The sequence below is a fragment of the Lonchura striata genome, chromosome 3 (genome assembly GCF_046129695.1).
Source record: "Lonchura striata isolate bLonStr1 chromosome 3, bLonStr1.mat, whole genome shotgun sequence".
NCBI lineage: Eukaryota > Metazoa > Chordata > Aves > Passeriformes > Estrildidae > Lonchura > Lonchura striata.
In genome coordinates, this window is record NC_134605.1 from 113,304,120 (window position 1) to 113,319,310 (window position 15,191).

The window sequence follows — 15,191 nt, forward strand, 5'->3', positions numbered from 1 at the left end:
GTGGGGCAGATGCTGGTGTGTCCCTTTATCAGTGTCCCCTTTGTTAGCCTTTCCCCTGGAATGCTGCAGGGATGGTGGTGCTGAAGGAGATGGGAGAGAGTCCCCTGGGTGGGAGAGTATCACCCCTCCCTCCCACATCTGGGCATCCCCTGCCTCCCACATCTGCCTTGCTCTGGCAGCCAGGGAATGCCAAGAGGCTGGAGCTGACCATGGAAAGGAGGTCCTGAGGTCTCATGCCACCCTCACTGCCAGCCAAGGGTGTCAAGTGTCCCAGTGACTACGGGGTACATGGGGCCACAGCCCCCCCCAGATCCCCCCAGTCATCCACAAGAGCTGGGAACTGGGGTGGCCACAGTACCCAGGGATGGCTGCGGTGTCCCAGAGGTGACTGTGCTGTCCAGGGATACCCTTGGTGGCCCAGGTCTGGCACTAGGCTCTCAAAAGTGGCCATGGTGTCCCAATGTTGGCTGTGGTGTCCCAGGGATGGCTGCAGTACCCAAAGCCAACCAGATTTCCAGAGGCTGGGTACTCTCAGGGTATCGGGGCTGTCCTGGCAGCAGCCACAATGCCCAAGGGACGGCTGGGATGTCCCAGGGTGGCTGTAGGATGTGGGAACCCCTCATGGGGAGGAACAGGAAAACCAAGGTCAGGAACCGGGATACCCCAGCCCTGCTGAAGCACTTTGGGACAGATGCAGGCCCCGAATGCCACCCCACCCTATGTGGCACCCACACTGTGTCCCCTGCCCCAGCCAGCTCAGTGTCAGCCCTGGCTCAGGATCTAGCAACCCACTCCTGCAGGTGCTCAGTTCTCACGGGCCATCCCGTGACAACGGCTGCACTGGGATGTCACCAGGACCCTCCATAGACACCATGTCCCCACACAAACCACGTCCCCATAGACACCATAGCACCCTATAGACACCATGTCCCCACACAAACCATGTCCCCATAGACACCTCATCACCCTATAGACACCATAGCACCCTATAGACACCATGTCCCCACAGACACCATAGCACCCCATAGACAACACCTCATCACCCCATAGATGACACCTCATCACCCCATAGACACCATAGCACCCCATAGACACCATGTCTCCACACAAACCATGTCCCCATAGACACCTCATCACCCTATAGACACCATAGCACCCCATAGACACCTCATCACCCCATAGACACCATGTCCCCACACAAACCATGTCCCCATAGACACCATAGCACCCTATAGACACCATTTCCACACACAAACCATGTCCCTATACACACCATATCACCCCATAGACACCATGTCCCTATACACACCATATCACCCCATAGACACCATGTCCCCATACACACCATATCACACCATACACACCATATGTTCTGGTTTGAAAGCAAAACCAGCGAGATACTCCAAGTCAGAAATACAATTTATTGGAAAAAGGGAAAAAGACAAAAATACATGAAATGATACAAAAGGAAGACCACTGACAAAGGCAGAATACAACCTGACAACCTCTGGCCAGCGTGCTGGTAGCAATCCAAATTGTAGTGGCTGCAGTCCTCTTGGGATGGCAGATGTGGTTGCTGTGTCTTCTCAGAAACCTGTGGGAAGGCTGCCTCTCTGTGAAGAAATCCCCGGATTTATCCAGGTGGGAATGCCTGGCTCCTCCCCCTGGGCAGGGCATCTCACCATGGGCTGATGTTATTCTGAGTCAGAGGTGTGTCCTTAATCACTTGTTAAAAAAACTGGCTCTGGAGAGAGTTATCTCTGAGTCCTGTGGGGAGACATTGATGGGCAATTAACAGGGGATGAGGAAGACTGCCCAGAGGCAGCTGCTCCTGGGATGGGGATAGGAAACATCTTGGTGCTTCAATCTTGGACACCATATCCCCCATAGACACCATATCCCCATAGACACCATATCCCCATACACACCATATCCCCATACACACCATATCCCCCATACACACCATATCCCCATACACACCATATCCCCCACAGACACCATATCCCCATAGACACCATATCCCCATAGACACCATATCCCCATAGACACCATATCCCCATACACACCATATCCCCCCATAGACACCATATCCCCATAGACACCATATCCCCACACACACCATATCCCCATACACACCATATCCCCATACACACCATATCCCCATACACACCATATCCCCATACACACCATATCCCCATACACACCATATCCCCATAGACACCATATCCCCATAGACACCATATCCCCATACACACCATATCCCCATAGACACCATATCCCCATACACACCATATCCCCCACAGACACCATATCCCCATAGACACCATATCCCCATAGACACCATATCCCCATAGACACCATATTCCCATACACACCATATCCCCATAGACACCATATCCCCATACACACCATATCCCCCATAGACACCATATCCCCCAGAGACACCATATCCCCATACACACCATATCCCCATAGACACCATATCCCCACAGACACCATATTCCCATACACACCATATCCCCATAGACACCATATCCCCATACACACCATATCCCCATAGACACCATATCCCCATACACACCATATCCCCATACACACCATATCCCCACACACACCATATCCCCATACACACCATATCCCCATACACACCATATCCCCATAGACACCATATCCCCATAGACACCATATCCCCACACACACCATATCCCCATACACACCATATCCCCATACACACCATATCCCCACAGACACCATATCCCCCCACACACACCATATCCCCACACACACCATATCCCCCCCACACACCATATCCCCATACACACCATATCCCCATAGACACCATATCCCCATACACACCATATCCCCATACACACCATATCCCCCATAGACACCATATCCCCCAGAGACACCATATCCCCATAGACACCATATCCCCATAGACACCATATCCCCATACACACCATATCCCCATACACACCATATCCCCATACACACCATATCCCCATACCCACCATATCCCCATACACACCATATCCCCCCCCACACCATATCCCCACACACACCATATCCCCCAGAGACACCATATCCCCATAGACACCATATCCCCATAGACACCACATTGCCCCACAGACACCATATCCCCATAGACACCATATCCCCACACACACCATATCCCCCAGAGACACCATATCCCCATAGACACCATATCCCCATAGACACCATATCCCCATACACACCATATCCCCATAGACACCATATCCCCATAGACACCATATCCCCATACACACCATATCCCCATACACACCATATCCCCATACACACCATATCCCCATAGACACCACATTGCCCCACAGACATCATATCCCCCATAGACACCATATCCCCATACACACCATATCCCCCATACACACCATATCCACACACACACTATATCCCCCATAGACACCATATCCCCCATACACAGAGGGGGTCAGGGCTGTGCTCTGCAGGTTCCTGTGGGGTTCTTGCCCCACAGTGTCCCTGCCCAGGTGTTCCCGGGCTGGCTGAGCGTGGCCCCAATGAGGGCTCGCTGTCCCCTCAGCCCCACCACCCCAGGGACCGTCCCGAGGGTCACCCCAAGGCCAGAGGCCACTGGCCACCACCAGCACACTGTGACCCTGTGCTGACACCTGTGGGCAAGGGACTGTCCTCGTGTGCCACCCTGCCCTGCCTGGCACCCTGCCCCGCCCGGCGCCGTGTCCCTGCGTGTCACTCTGACCATACGTGTCACCTCACCCTCCCTAGGTCACCGTGTCCCTACAGGTTCCCCCGCCTGACGTGGCACACTGTCCTTGCCCACTGCACTGTCCCTGCTCCTGAAATGTCCCCTCTGTCTCTTTGCCATGTCTCATGCCCTGCCTGTATTGTAAATGTTGGTGAACTCGGTGGGAAGAAATAATGGTGTTTGATAATAATGGTGTTTGATTCTAGTTTAGAAGGTTGAATGATTTCTTTATTATAACTATACTATAATACATAAATATGCTATTTAAAGGAGATACTAAACTACATACTTACTTTTTCTACTTACTATATTTAGCTAATTCACAACTTGTGATTTCTCTTAAGGGTCCAGACACAGATAGATTGGATTGTCCTTCAGGCTCAAACAATTCTCACCAGAATCTACTTAAACAATCACCCCAGGTAAGCAATTCTCCGAACACATTTTTCCACGTAGGAAAAACAAGGAGCAGAAATAGAAATTGTTTTCTCTTTCTTTCTCTCTGTGTACCTCTATGAAAAATCCTGACAGAGAGAGAAATTTGCTTGCCACACCTATACACGCTCCTGTTCCTGTGTGTCACCTGCCTGTCCCCACAGCCCGGTCCTGGGGGGATTTGGGGCTGCCAGGGGAGCTTTGGTGCCCCTGAACTCATCCCCGGGGACACAGGGACAGTGCCACGGCAGAGCCACACAGCACCTGGTCCCTGCCCGTGGCACGGGGCCTGGTGGGGAGCCAGGGTGTGGGGGCACAGCGGGGACAGCAGCAGCAGGTCTGTGCTGTGCCACGGGGGCTGTCCCCACCCGGCGGCCGTGCCCCTGACAGGGCCCAGCTGCAGCGCCCTGGGGATGGAGCCTTCCCTGGGAAAGGGCAGGCGAGGAAAGGTGGCCCCAGCAGTGCCCCCTCCACAGCCCCTGCTGTCCCCCCATCCCATTCTCTACCTCCTCCATCCTCCCATCACTCCCTTCCCTCCATCCCCTCATTATCCCTCCACCGCTTGACTCCACCCGCAGTGCCCCCTCCATCCTTCCTCCATCCTCCTCTCTTGCCCCCTCCATTTGTGACCCTCCCCATCACCTCCATCCATCCATCCATCCATTCCCCTGCATCATCCATCATCCTCCCTCCACCCCCTCCATCCCTCCTTCCATCACTGCTGCACCCCCACTCCCACCCTTCCTCTCCTGAAACTTCCATCGCCCTCCATCGCCCTTCACTCTCCCCATCATCTTCTCCATCCTCCTCTTTCCCCCTTCATTGTTCCTCCATCCCAATTCCATCTCCCCTCCATCCCTGCTGCATCTCCCTCCTGCTTTCCTCCCTCACACCCTCCTTGGTCCCCTGGTCCCCCTCCATGGCTGGGGCTGTGCCTTTTGGGAGGGGACTGTCCCTGCCTGGAAGCTCCTCCTGGAGCTGGAGGACTTGGATAGTGCCAGGCAGGCCTGTGTATGGCAGCAAATACCCTAATTAATTGATTATGGGATAATCTCTGGTTCCAGGGAAGGAACGGGTGGCTGCTCAGACTCGATTAACCACAAGAATGTTTAATCTCCCTGCAGCCCCGTAAGGCACCAGGATTATTCCCACTGGGATGCACCAGCCATGCCTGGCTGCAAGGGGACACAGAGCCTGGGACGGCCCAGGGACCCTCAAATTCCACAGGGTGACCCTGCCCTGGCCCCACAGGGATGGGATGGGATGGGATGGGATGGGATGGGATGGGATGGGATGGGATAGGGGATTATCCCTGAGCTGGCTGCCAGGTCTGAGAAAAGAGCTCTGACCTTGTCAGAGTGCTGGGACTGGGCATCCCCTGCTTCTCCTGTCTCTGTCCTGCACCCTGCTTCCCACATCCCTGATCCCCCATCATGGACCCTGCACCCTGCTTCCCACATCCCAGTCCTGTATTCTGTATCCCACATCCCTGATCCCCCATCACAGACCCGGCATCCTGTATCCCACATCCCAGTCCTGTATCCTGTATCCCACATCCCAGTCCTGTATCCCACATCCCTGATCCCCCATCACAGACCCTGCACCCTGCTTCCCACATCCCAGTCCTGTATCCTGTATCCCACATCCCTGATCCCCCATCATGGACCCTGCATCCTGTATCCCACATCCCAGACCTGCATCCTGTATCTCACATCCTGCATTCCACAAAAGTACTCTCCATGCACACAAATCCTGCATCCTGCATCCTGCAACCCACATCCCAGACCTGCATCCTTCATCCTCAACCCTTCATCTGGAATCCTTCATCCTGCATTCCAATGCAGCATCCCAGCCCAGAATCTCAGTCCTGCATTCCAGTGCTGCATCCCAGCACTGGACCCCAGTACTGCATCCTTCATCCCACATCCTGGTCCCGTATTCCAGTCCAGCATCCTAGTCCTACATTCCAATCCTTGTCCTACATCCCAGTCCTGTATCCTTCATCCCATATCCCAGTCCTACATTCCAATCCTTGACCTACATCCCAGTCCTGTATCCTTCATCCCATATCGCAGTCCTGTGCCATTCCTGCATTTGTGATCCCATATTCCAATCCTGCATTCTGTATCCTAATCCTGCATCCCAGCCCCACCCGGCAGACCCGTATCCTTCATCCTGCATCCTAATCCCGCATTCCAACACTTTATCCTTCATCCCACATCCCGGTCCTGCATTCCAGCCCAGCATCCCAGTCCTACATTGCAGTCCTTTGTCGTACATCCCAGTCCTGTATCCTTCATCCCACATCCCAGTTCTACATTCCAATCCTTTGTCGTACATCCCAATCCTGTATCCTTCAACCCATACCCCAGTCCTGCACCCTGCATGCCATTCCTGCATTTGTGATCCCATATTTCAGTCCTGCATCCCAGCCCCGCCCGGCAGACCCGTATCCTTCATCCTGCATTCCAAATCCTGTATCCTAATCCTGCATCCCAGCCCCGCCCGGCAGACCCGTATCCTTCATCCTGCATTCCAAATCCTGTATCCTAATCCTGCATCCCAGCCCCGCCCGGCAGACCCGTATCCTTCATCCTGCATTCCAAATCCTGTATCCTAATCCTGCATCCCAGCCCCGCCCGGCAGACCCGTATCCTTCATCCTGCATTCCAAATCCTGTATCCTAATCCTGCATCCCAGCCCCGCCCGGCAGACCCGTATCCTTCATCCTGCATGCTAATCCCGCATTCCAACGGCGCATCCCGATCCCGCAAGCCGCTTCTGCATTCCAGCGCAGCATCCCAGCGCCGCACCCCTCGCTCCCCGCCCCGAGCCCCGCGCCCCGAGCCCGTGCGCGCTCCCGCGGCCGCACTACCGCTCCCGGCGCGCCCGGGCGGAGCCGCCGGCGGCGGGGCCGGGAGCGCGGCCGCGGGAGCGCGCCCGGGGGGCGCGGGCGCGGGCGGGGGCGCGCACCAATCGCGGCGCGGCCGCGCCCCGGCCCATCCCCGCACCGGGCGGGGCGCCGCGGCCGCGCTGCCATGAGCGAGCGCCCGGCGGGGCCGCCCCGCCGCGCCCCGGCCGCCCGCGCCCCCCGCCCCGGCGCCGCCCGCTCCGCCCCGGCCCCGGCCCCGGCCCCGGGCTCGGCCCCGGCGGTGCCGCGGGGGCGGCGCGGCTGAGCGCCCCGGCCCCGCTGCGCCGCCGGCCCCGCCCGGCCGCCGCCATGGCCGGTAAGCCCCGCGGCGGCTGCGAGGCGCTGCGGGTGGTGGCCCGGTGCCGGCCCATGAGCCGGCGGGAGGAGGCGGCGGGCTGCGAGCGCGTCCTGGAGCTGGACGTGAAGCTGGGCCAGGTGAGCATCCGCAACCCCCGCGCCGCCCCCGGGGAGCTGCCCAAGACCTTCACCTTCGACGCCGTGTACGACGCCAGCTCCAAGCAGGCCGACCTCTACGATGAGACCGTGCGGCCGCTCATCGACTCGGTGCTGCAGGGCTTCAACGGCACCGTCCTCGCCTACGGCCAGACCGGCACCGGCAAGACCTACACCATGCAGGGCGCCTGGGCGGAGCCCGAGAAGCGCGGCATCATCCCCAGCGCCTTCGAGCACATCTTCACCCACATCTCCCGCTCGCAGAACCAGCAGTACCTGGTGAGGGCCTCGTACCTGGAGATCTACCAGGAGGAGATCAGGGACCTCCTCGCCAAGGACCAGAGCAAGAAGCTGGAGCTGAAGGAGAACCCCGAGACCGGGGTGTACATCAAGGACCTCTCCTCCTTCGTGACCAAGAACGTCAAGGAGATCGAGCACGTGATGAACCTGGGCAGCCAGACGCGCTCCGTGGGCAGCACCAACATGAACGAGCACAGCTCGCGCTCCCACGCCATCTTCCTGATCACCATCGAGTGCAGCGAGACGGGGCCGGACGGCGACGAGCACATCCGTGTGGGCAAGCTCAACCTAGTGGACCTGGCCGGCAGCGAGCGCCAGAGCAAAATGGGGGCCCACGGAGAGCGCCCCAAGGAAGCCTCCAAGATCAACCTCTCCCTCTCGGCCCTGGGCAACGTCATCTCGGCGCTGGTGGACGGCCGGAGCACGCACATCCCCTACCGGGACTCCAAGCTCACCCGCCTGCTGCAGGACTCCCTCGGGGGCAACGCCAAGACAATCATGGTGGCCACCTTGGGCCCGGCCTCCCACAGCTACGACGAGAGCCTCTCCACCCTCAGGTTCGCCAACAGGGCCAAGAACATCAAGAACAAGCCCCGGGTGAACGAGGACCCCAAGGACACCTTGCTGCGGGAGTTCCAGGAGGAGATCGTCCGGCTGAAGGCCCAGCTGGAGAAACGCGGGATGCTGGGCAAGAAGAGGAGGAGGAGCAGCCGGAGGAAGAAAGCAGTGGATGGAGAGGGCGCCGTGGACAACGAAGGGGAGGACGAGAATGAGGATGGCCTGGAGAAGACCATGGAGAATTACTTGAAGGAGCAGAAGGAGAGGCTGGAAGAGGAGAAAGCCGCTATCCAGGATGACCACAGCCTGGTGAGTGAGGAGAAGCAGAAGCTGCTCCAGGAGAAGGAGAAGATGCTAGAGGACCTGCGGAAGGAGCAGGAGGCCACGGAGCTGCTGGCCATCAAGTACAAGGTTCGTGTTGCCACCCACGGTGACAAATGGGGCCGGGGTACCTGCTGTGCCCCCCGGCCCCTGGTGTGCAGTGGGAATGGATCCCAAGCGGGGAGCCAGGGGGAGGTGCCCACCGCGGTGCCCAGCAAGGAGACCTCCCAAGCGAGGTGTCCAGGCAGGCTCTGGCGTGGGGCTGGGCTGGGGTGGCCCTGGGACCTGCGTGGGGACCTGCGTGGGTGCTGCAGGGATGGGAGGGAGGGAGGGGGTCGCTGGTGGCACGGGCGTGCTTGGCTCTCGTCCCTCTCGGCACAACAAAGCAGCTGGCGTGGGAAGGGGAGTGACGAGAGTGATGCTGCAGATTCCTCCCTGGTGGCCTCGGGACGGAGCCCCGGGCTGGGGCTGGGGGCACGGTGCCCCTGCCCCCAGCCGCCCCCAGTTCTGTCCAGCCCCAGGGGCTCTCTGGGGGCAGGGCCTGGCAGCTCTGCAGGGACCCCCATCCCCCTGCCCACCCCAAATCCTCCTGGCACCCCGAGCCAGAGCAGCGTGGATGGGGGCTGCGGGTGATCTGAGGGATTTGAGGGTGAGAGGGGCCGCGACAGCCCCGGCTGTGCTGGGGGTCTGGGGCTGCACCTCCCCCTGCCCCACCCTGCTCCGGACCCCGCTGAGCTGTGGGGTCCTTCCCCCTGCCCACGGTGCCCGTGGGGCCGGGACCGCAGTGCCAGCGGTGGGGAGGGAGCCCCAGCACCCTGACCCTTGGCATCACACTCAGCACGGCCCCCCTGGCACGGCCCCCCTGGCACCACCCTGGCCCGGATGCACAGACTGGGCTGGAGCCCAGGCATTGGGGGGATCCCTCTGGGGAAGGACATGCCCGGGGTGCCAGGGCTGGCCAAGGGGCTGGACCCTCTTCCATGGCCAGGGTCGTGTTTGTTGCAGCCCCAGGGACACATGGCCATGCCCAGGGATGTGTGATGGTGCCCAGGGCTGTGTGATTGTGCCCAGGGATGTGTGATTGTGCCCAGGGCTGCATGGCCGTGCCCAGGGATGTGTGGCCGTGCCCAGGGATGTGTGATTGTACCCAGGGCTGTGTGATTGTACCCAGGGCTGTGTGATCGTGCCCAGGGATGTGTGATTGTACCCAGGGATGTGTGGCTGTGCCCAGGGATGTGTGATTGTGCCCAGGGATGTGTGATCCTGCCCAGGGATGCGTGGCTGTGCCCAGGGCTGCGTGGCCATGTCTGGATGCCCGCACAGAGCCCGTGGGATGCCACTGGGACGTGCCACTGGGGCAGAGCCGTGGGCTGCTGGCTGGCACAGCGGGTGTCCCGTGACGGGTGTCCCGTGACGGGTGTCCCGTGACGGGTGTCCCGTGATGGGTGTCCTGGCAGAGCAGGATGCCTGGCACGGGGGTCTCTGCAGCCATGCCCCCGTGGCTGCGGGAGCAGGCTGCGGGTGCAGGTTGGGGGTGCAGGTTGTGGGTGCAGGCTGTGGGTGCAGTTTGAGGGGTGCAGGCTGTGGGTGCAGGTTGGGGGGTGCAGGCTGTGGGGTGCTCCTGGGTGCCCAGATGTGTGTTGGCCACCCAGATGTGCTCCTGGCCACCCAGAACTGTGTTGGGCACCCAGATGTGCTCCTGGCCACCCAGATGTGCTCCTGGGCACCCAGATGTGTGTTGGGCACCCAGATGTGTGTTGGGCACCCAGATGTGCTCCTGGGCGCCCAGATGTGCTCCGGGTGCCCAGATGTGTGCCAGGCAGAGGGGCAGTGCCCCAGGGCAGCTGCCCACGGGGTGTGGCTGCTCCCAAGGGCTGTGCCAGGGGCTGAGGCCGAGGTGGGTGGGAGGAAAGGCGCCGGGGGTCCTTTGGGTGCCCGAGATGAATTCCTGGGCGAGCCTTGGTGCTGAAGGAGATCGGGAATCTCTTCCTTGGGGGATAAATGCCCTGGCACGGGGGAAGCAGTGGCACCGAGAACCCTCCTACCCTGGCACGGCTGGTGACAGCAGGGGCAGCTCCGTGGGAGGGGGTGGCAGCGGGACCCTGGTGCCAGCACCCTCCTGTCCCCTCCCTGCTCCCCGCAGGGTCCCCAGGGCACACCTGGCACCCAGGGCACTAGCTGGGTGCCAGAACGGCCTTTGGAGGAGCAGGGGTGAGGACCCCTGGCACCCCAGGGCGCCCAGGCCTGGCACGGGGTGGCACAGGATCGGCTGGGCGCTGCCCTTGGGGGTGCCAGCCCCCAGCAGAGCACCCAGCCTGGGCCACCCATGGGTGGGGAGGAGGAGGGATCCCCGGGGTCGGGGGGCTGGCGGGGGCACCCGTGGGGGGCTGTGTCCCCACAGCACTCAATGGCTGCGGGTGTCCCCTGGGTGCTGCTGGCACAGCTGTGAGTGTCCCCTGGGTGCTGCTGTGGGTGTCCCCTGGGTGCTGGGTGCTGCTGTGGGTGTCCCCTGGGTGCTGCTGTGGGTGTCCCCTGGGTGCTGGGTGCTGCTGTGGGTGTCCCCTGGGTGCTGCTGTGGGTGTCTCCTGGGTGCTGGGTGCTGCTGTGGGTGTCCCCTGGGTGCTGGCTCAGCTGTGGGTGTCCCCTGGGTGTTGCTGTGGGTGTCCCCTGGGTGCTGGCTCAGCTGTGGGTGTCCCTTGGGTGCTGCTGTGGGTGTCCCCTGGGTGCTGCTGTGGGTGTCTCCTGGGTGCTGGGTGCTGCTGTGGGTGTCCCCTGGGTGCTGCTGTGGGTGTCTCCTGGGTGCTGGCTCAGCTGTGGGTGTCCCTTGGGTGCTGCTGTGGGTGTCCCCTGGGTGCTGCTGGCACAGCTGTGAGTGTCCCCTGGGTGTTGCTGTGGGTGTCCCCTGGGTGCTGGCTCAGCTGTGGGTGTCCCTTGGGTGCTGCTGTGGGTGTCCCCTGGGTGCTGGGTGCTGCTGTGGGTGTCCCCTGGGTGCTGCTGTGGGTGTCTCCTGGGTGCTGCTGGCGCATGGATTCCGTGTGCCGTGTCCTGGGTCCCTCCCTGCAGCTGCGGGGGCACCGCGTGTCCCCCTGCCCGTCCCACACGGGCACCCGGGCACGGGAGCACGGCTGGAACGCGCACACACACACACACACACACACACACACACACACACACACAGAGTGTGCGTACACAGTGCACACACACACAGTGCACACACACAGAATGTGCACACACACACGCGGTGTACACACACACATACACAGTGTGCACACACACACACACAGTGTGCACACACACACACACACACACACCACACACACACACACACACACACACACACACACACACACACACGACAGCCCTTTCCAGGGGGAATTGTTCCCAACGTCCAATCTAATCGTGCACAGCCTCCTCCCCTCAGCTGGGCTCTGAGCAGAGGGGCACGGAACACTCCCACCTCCCTGAGAGCAGGGATGGGGACAGGGGACAGGGGTGGGGACAGGGGACAGGGGTGGGGACAGGGGACAGGGGTGGGGACAGGGAACAGGGATGGGGACAGCGATGGGGACAGGGATGGGGACAGGGAACAGGGATGGGGACAGGGGACAGGGGTGGGGACAGGGGACAGGGGTGGGGACAGGGGACAGGGATGGGGACAGGGGACAGGGGTGGGGACAGGGGACAGGGGTGGGGACAGGGAACAGGGATGGGGACAGCGATGGGGACAGGGATGGGGACAGGGAACAGGGATGGGGACAGGGGACAGGGGTGGGGACAGGGGACAGGGGTGGGGACAGGGGACAGGGATGGGGACAGGGGACAGGGGTGGGGACAGGGGACAGGGGTGGGGACAGGGGACAGGGATGGGGACAGGGGACAGGGGTGGGGACAGGGGACAGGGACCAGGGGTGGGGACAGGGGACAGGGGTGGGGACAGGGGACAGGGATGTGGACAGGGGACAGCGATGGGGACAGGGATGGGGACAGGGATGGGGACAGGGGACAGGGGTGGGGACAGGGGACAGGGATGCGGACAGGGGTGGGGACAGGGGACAGGGCTGGGTACAGGGGACAGGGATGGGGACAGCGATGGGGACAGGGATGGGGACAAGGGACAGTGGTGGGGACAGGGATGGGGACAGGGACCAGGGATGGGGACAGAGGACAGGGATCAGTGATCGGGGCGACCACAGGGATCAGGGGCAGGGACAGGGGTCAGGAATGGTGGTGACCATCAGGGATGGGGACAGGGACCAGGGATGGGGACAGGGACCAGGGATGGGGACAGGGATCAGGGGTGGGGGTGACCACAGGGATCAGGGTGGGGGTCACCACCCAGTGAGGGTGGCGTGAGGCAGAGCCCGTGGATGGGGGTGGGGATCCCCGCCCTGACCCCCTGCCCTGCCCCTCTGTCCCCTCCAGGCCATGGAGAGCAAGCTGCTCATCGGGGGCAGGACCATCGTGGACCACACCAACGAGCAGCAGAAGATGCTGGAGCTGAGGCGCCAGGAGATCGCTGAGCAGGTGCCGGGGGGTGCCAGGGGGGTCCTGGGACCCCTCCCCGTGCCCGCCCCGCTTCCAACCCCGTCCCTGCCCCTCAGAAACGCCGGGAGCGCGAGATGCAGCAGGAGATGCTGCTGAGGGACGAGGAGACCGTGGAGCTGCGCGAGACCTACACGTCCCTGCAGCAGGAGGTGGAGATCAAAACCAAGAAGCTGAAGAAGGTGAGAGCAGGGCAGGGCACGGGCAGGTCCCTGCCAGGGCTCCCAGCCCCGGGCAGGGCTGAGCTGCTGCTCCCCCCCAGCTCTACGCCAAGCTGCAGGCCGTGAAGGCTGAGATCCAGGACCAGCACGACGAGTACATCCGCGTGCGCCGGGACCTGGAGGAGGCCCAGAACGAGCAGACGCGGGAGCTGAAGCTCAAGTAGGTGTTCTGGGGGGCTTGGGGGTCCCCTGGCCTGCGGGGCCCTGGAGAACTGGGGGTGCAGAGCAGCATCGAGGGGTTCAGAGCAGGGTTGGGGGGCTCAGAGCAGGGTTGGGAGGCTCAGAGCAGGGTTTGGGGGCTCAGAGCAGGGTTGGGAGGCTCAGAGCAGGGTTCGGGGGCTCAGAGCAGGGTTTGGGGTCTCAGAGCAGGGTTTGGGGGCTCAGGGCAGGGTTGGGGGGCTCAGAGCAGGGTTGGGGGGCTCAGAGCAGGGTTTGGGGGCTCAGGGCAGGGTTGGGAAGCTCAGAGCAGGGTTTGGGGTCTCAGAGCAGGGTTTGGGGGCTCAGAGCAGGGTTGGGGGGCTCAGAGCAGGGTTGGGGGACTCAGAGCAGGGTTGGGAGGCTCAGAGGCTCAGAGTGGGTGCAGAACTGGAGGTATTGACCCCACCCAGAGACAGGGACAGCCGAGCCCTGCCCGGCTGTCAGTGCTGGCACAAGCCGTGGGCACTGGGAGCTGGGTGAGCAGCACAGGGAGCACCCAAGAGTTGCCGAGAAAGGGGAAAAACCAGAAAATCCTCCAGCAGAAACCCTGGCTGAGGCTGAACCTGGGGGTGGCCGGGGCCAAGGGACCCCCGAGGGCACCGGGTGACCTGCTCTGTCCTCGGGGGGACAGCAGCTCTGGGGACTGGGGGTGACCCCGGCTCCCTGGCAGAGTTTTCCCTCCGGGAGCCTCCCGCAGCCGCAGCTGCTGCTCCACCGCCCCCGGGGCTTTGTTCTCACTTCAAACTCTCCTCTCTTTCATACCCCCCCAGCTATTTAGGAGCACTGCAGCGTTTGCAGAGTGAGGCAGTTTCACTACAAACAGAATTCCATCTCCAGCTTTGCCCCTTCTCCCCTCCGGAAGCCACAGCTCACTGATGCAACTCCTTGCCTCAAAACAGTTTTTGACAGCTGCTTGCCTTGCCCAAAAAACACAGAAAAGATTCCCTCCTGGCATTGTTGAGCTTCCCTTGATTTTCAGGCCGGGCAGCGGGGGAGCAGATGTGGGAGGAGAGGAGGGAAGGGTCCTGGTGCTGCCTGGAGCCCCAGAGCTCCCGGGCTCCTCTCTGATGCCTCCTCTCCTGCCTTTCCCCTCTCCGTGGCTGCATCTACTGCTTCCACCTCTCCCCTTCCATCACATTTTCATCCTCTGGTTGTTTCTTCTCCCTGCCATGTCTCCTTCTCTTCCTGCCTTCCCTCTCCCTTTCCCACCTGTTTTCTGTCTCCTGCCACATGAACCCCATCCTGTCCTGCTCCTTCCCCATCTCTCCTGCTGCCTCAGGTACTTGATCATCGAGAACTTCATCCCTCCCGAGGAGAAGAACAAGATCATGAACCGCCTCTACTTCGACGGCGATGAGGACCAGTGGAAATTCCAGCCGCTGGTTCCTGGCGGAGGGTACGTCCCTGTGTCCCCGTCCTGTCCCCGGGGTACAGTCCCTGTCCCCATCCCTGTCCCTGTCCCCATCCCTGTCCCCTGTCCCCATCCCTG

At 61.3% G+C, this 15,191-nt stretch overlaps 1 protein-coding gene and 1 long non-coding RNA gene across 2 annotated transcripts in view; one reads left to right on the forward strand and one right to left on the reverse strand.

Annotated features, from left to right (window-relative positions):
• Nucleotides 1–1,409: 1,409 nt before the first annotated feature.
• On the reverse strand, nt 1,410–6,989 carry LOC116183502 (uncharacterized). Its single transcript, XR_013339629.1, has 3 exons — nt 5,985–6,989; nt 1,683–1,767; nt 1,410–1,613 (listed from the first exon to the last, which is right to left on the reverse strand). It is a non-coding gene; the product is annotated as an uncharacterized LOC116183502 (long non-coding RNA).
• Nucleotides 6,990–7,392: 403 nt separating this feature from the next.
• KIF3C (kinesin family member 3C) overlaps nt 7,393–15,191 on the forward strand; it is an 11,034-nt gene continuing 3,235 nt past the window's right edge. Inside the window, exons 1-5 of the mRNA XM_077782496.1 lie at nt 7,393–8,831; nt 13,164–13,265; nt 13,343–13,465; nt 13,546–13,664; nt 14,982–15,098. Of these exons, the coding sequence (XP_077638622.1) occupies nt 7,419–8,831; nt 13,164–13,265; nt 13,343–13,465; nt 13,546–13,664; nt 14,982–15,098 (1,874 nt within the window). The 5' untranslated portion in view covers nt 7,393–7,418. The remainder of the gene's footprint in view (nt 8,832–13,163; nt 13,266–13,342; nt 13,466–13,545; nt 13,665–14,981; nt 15,099–15,191) is intronic.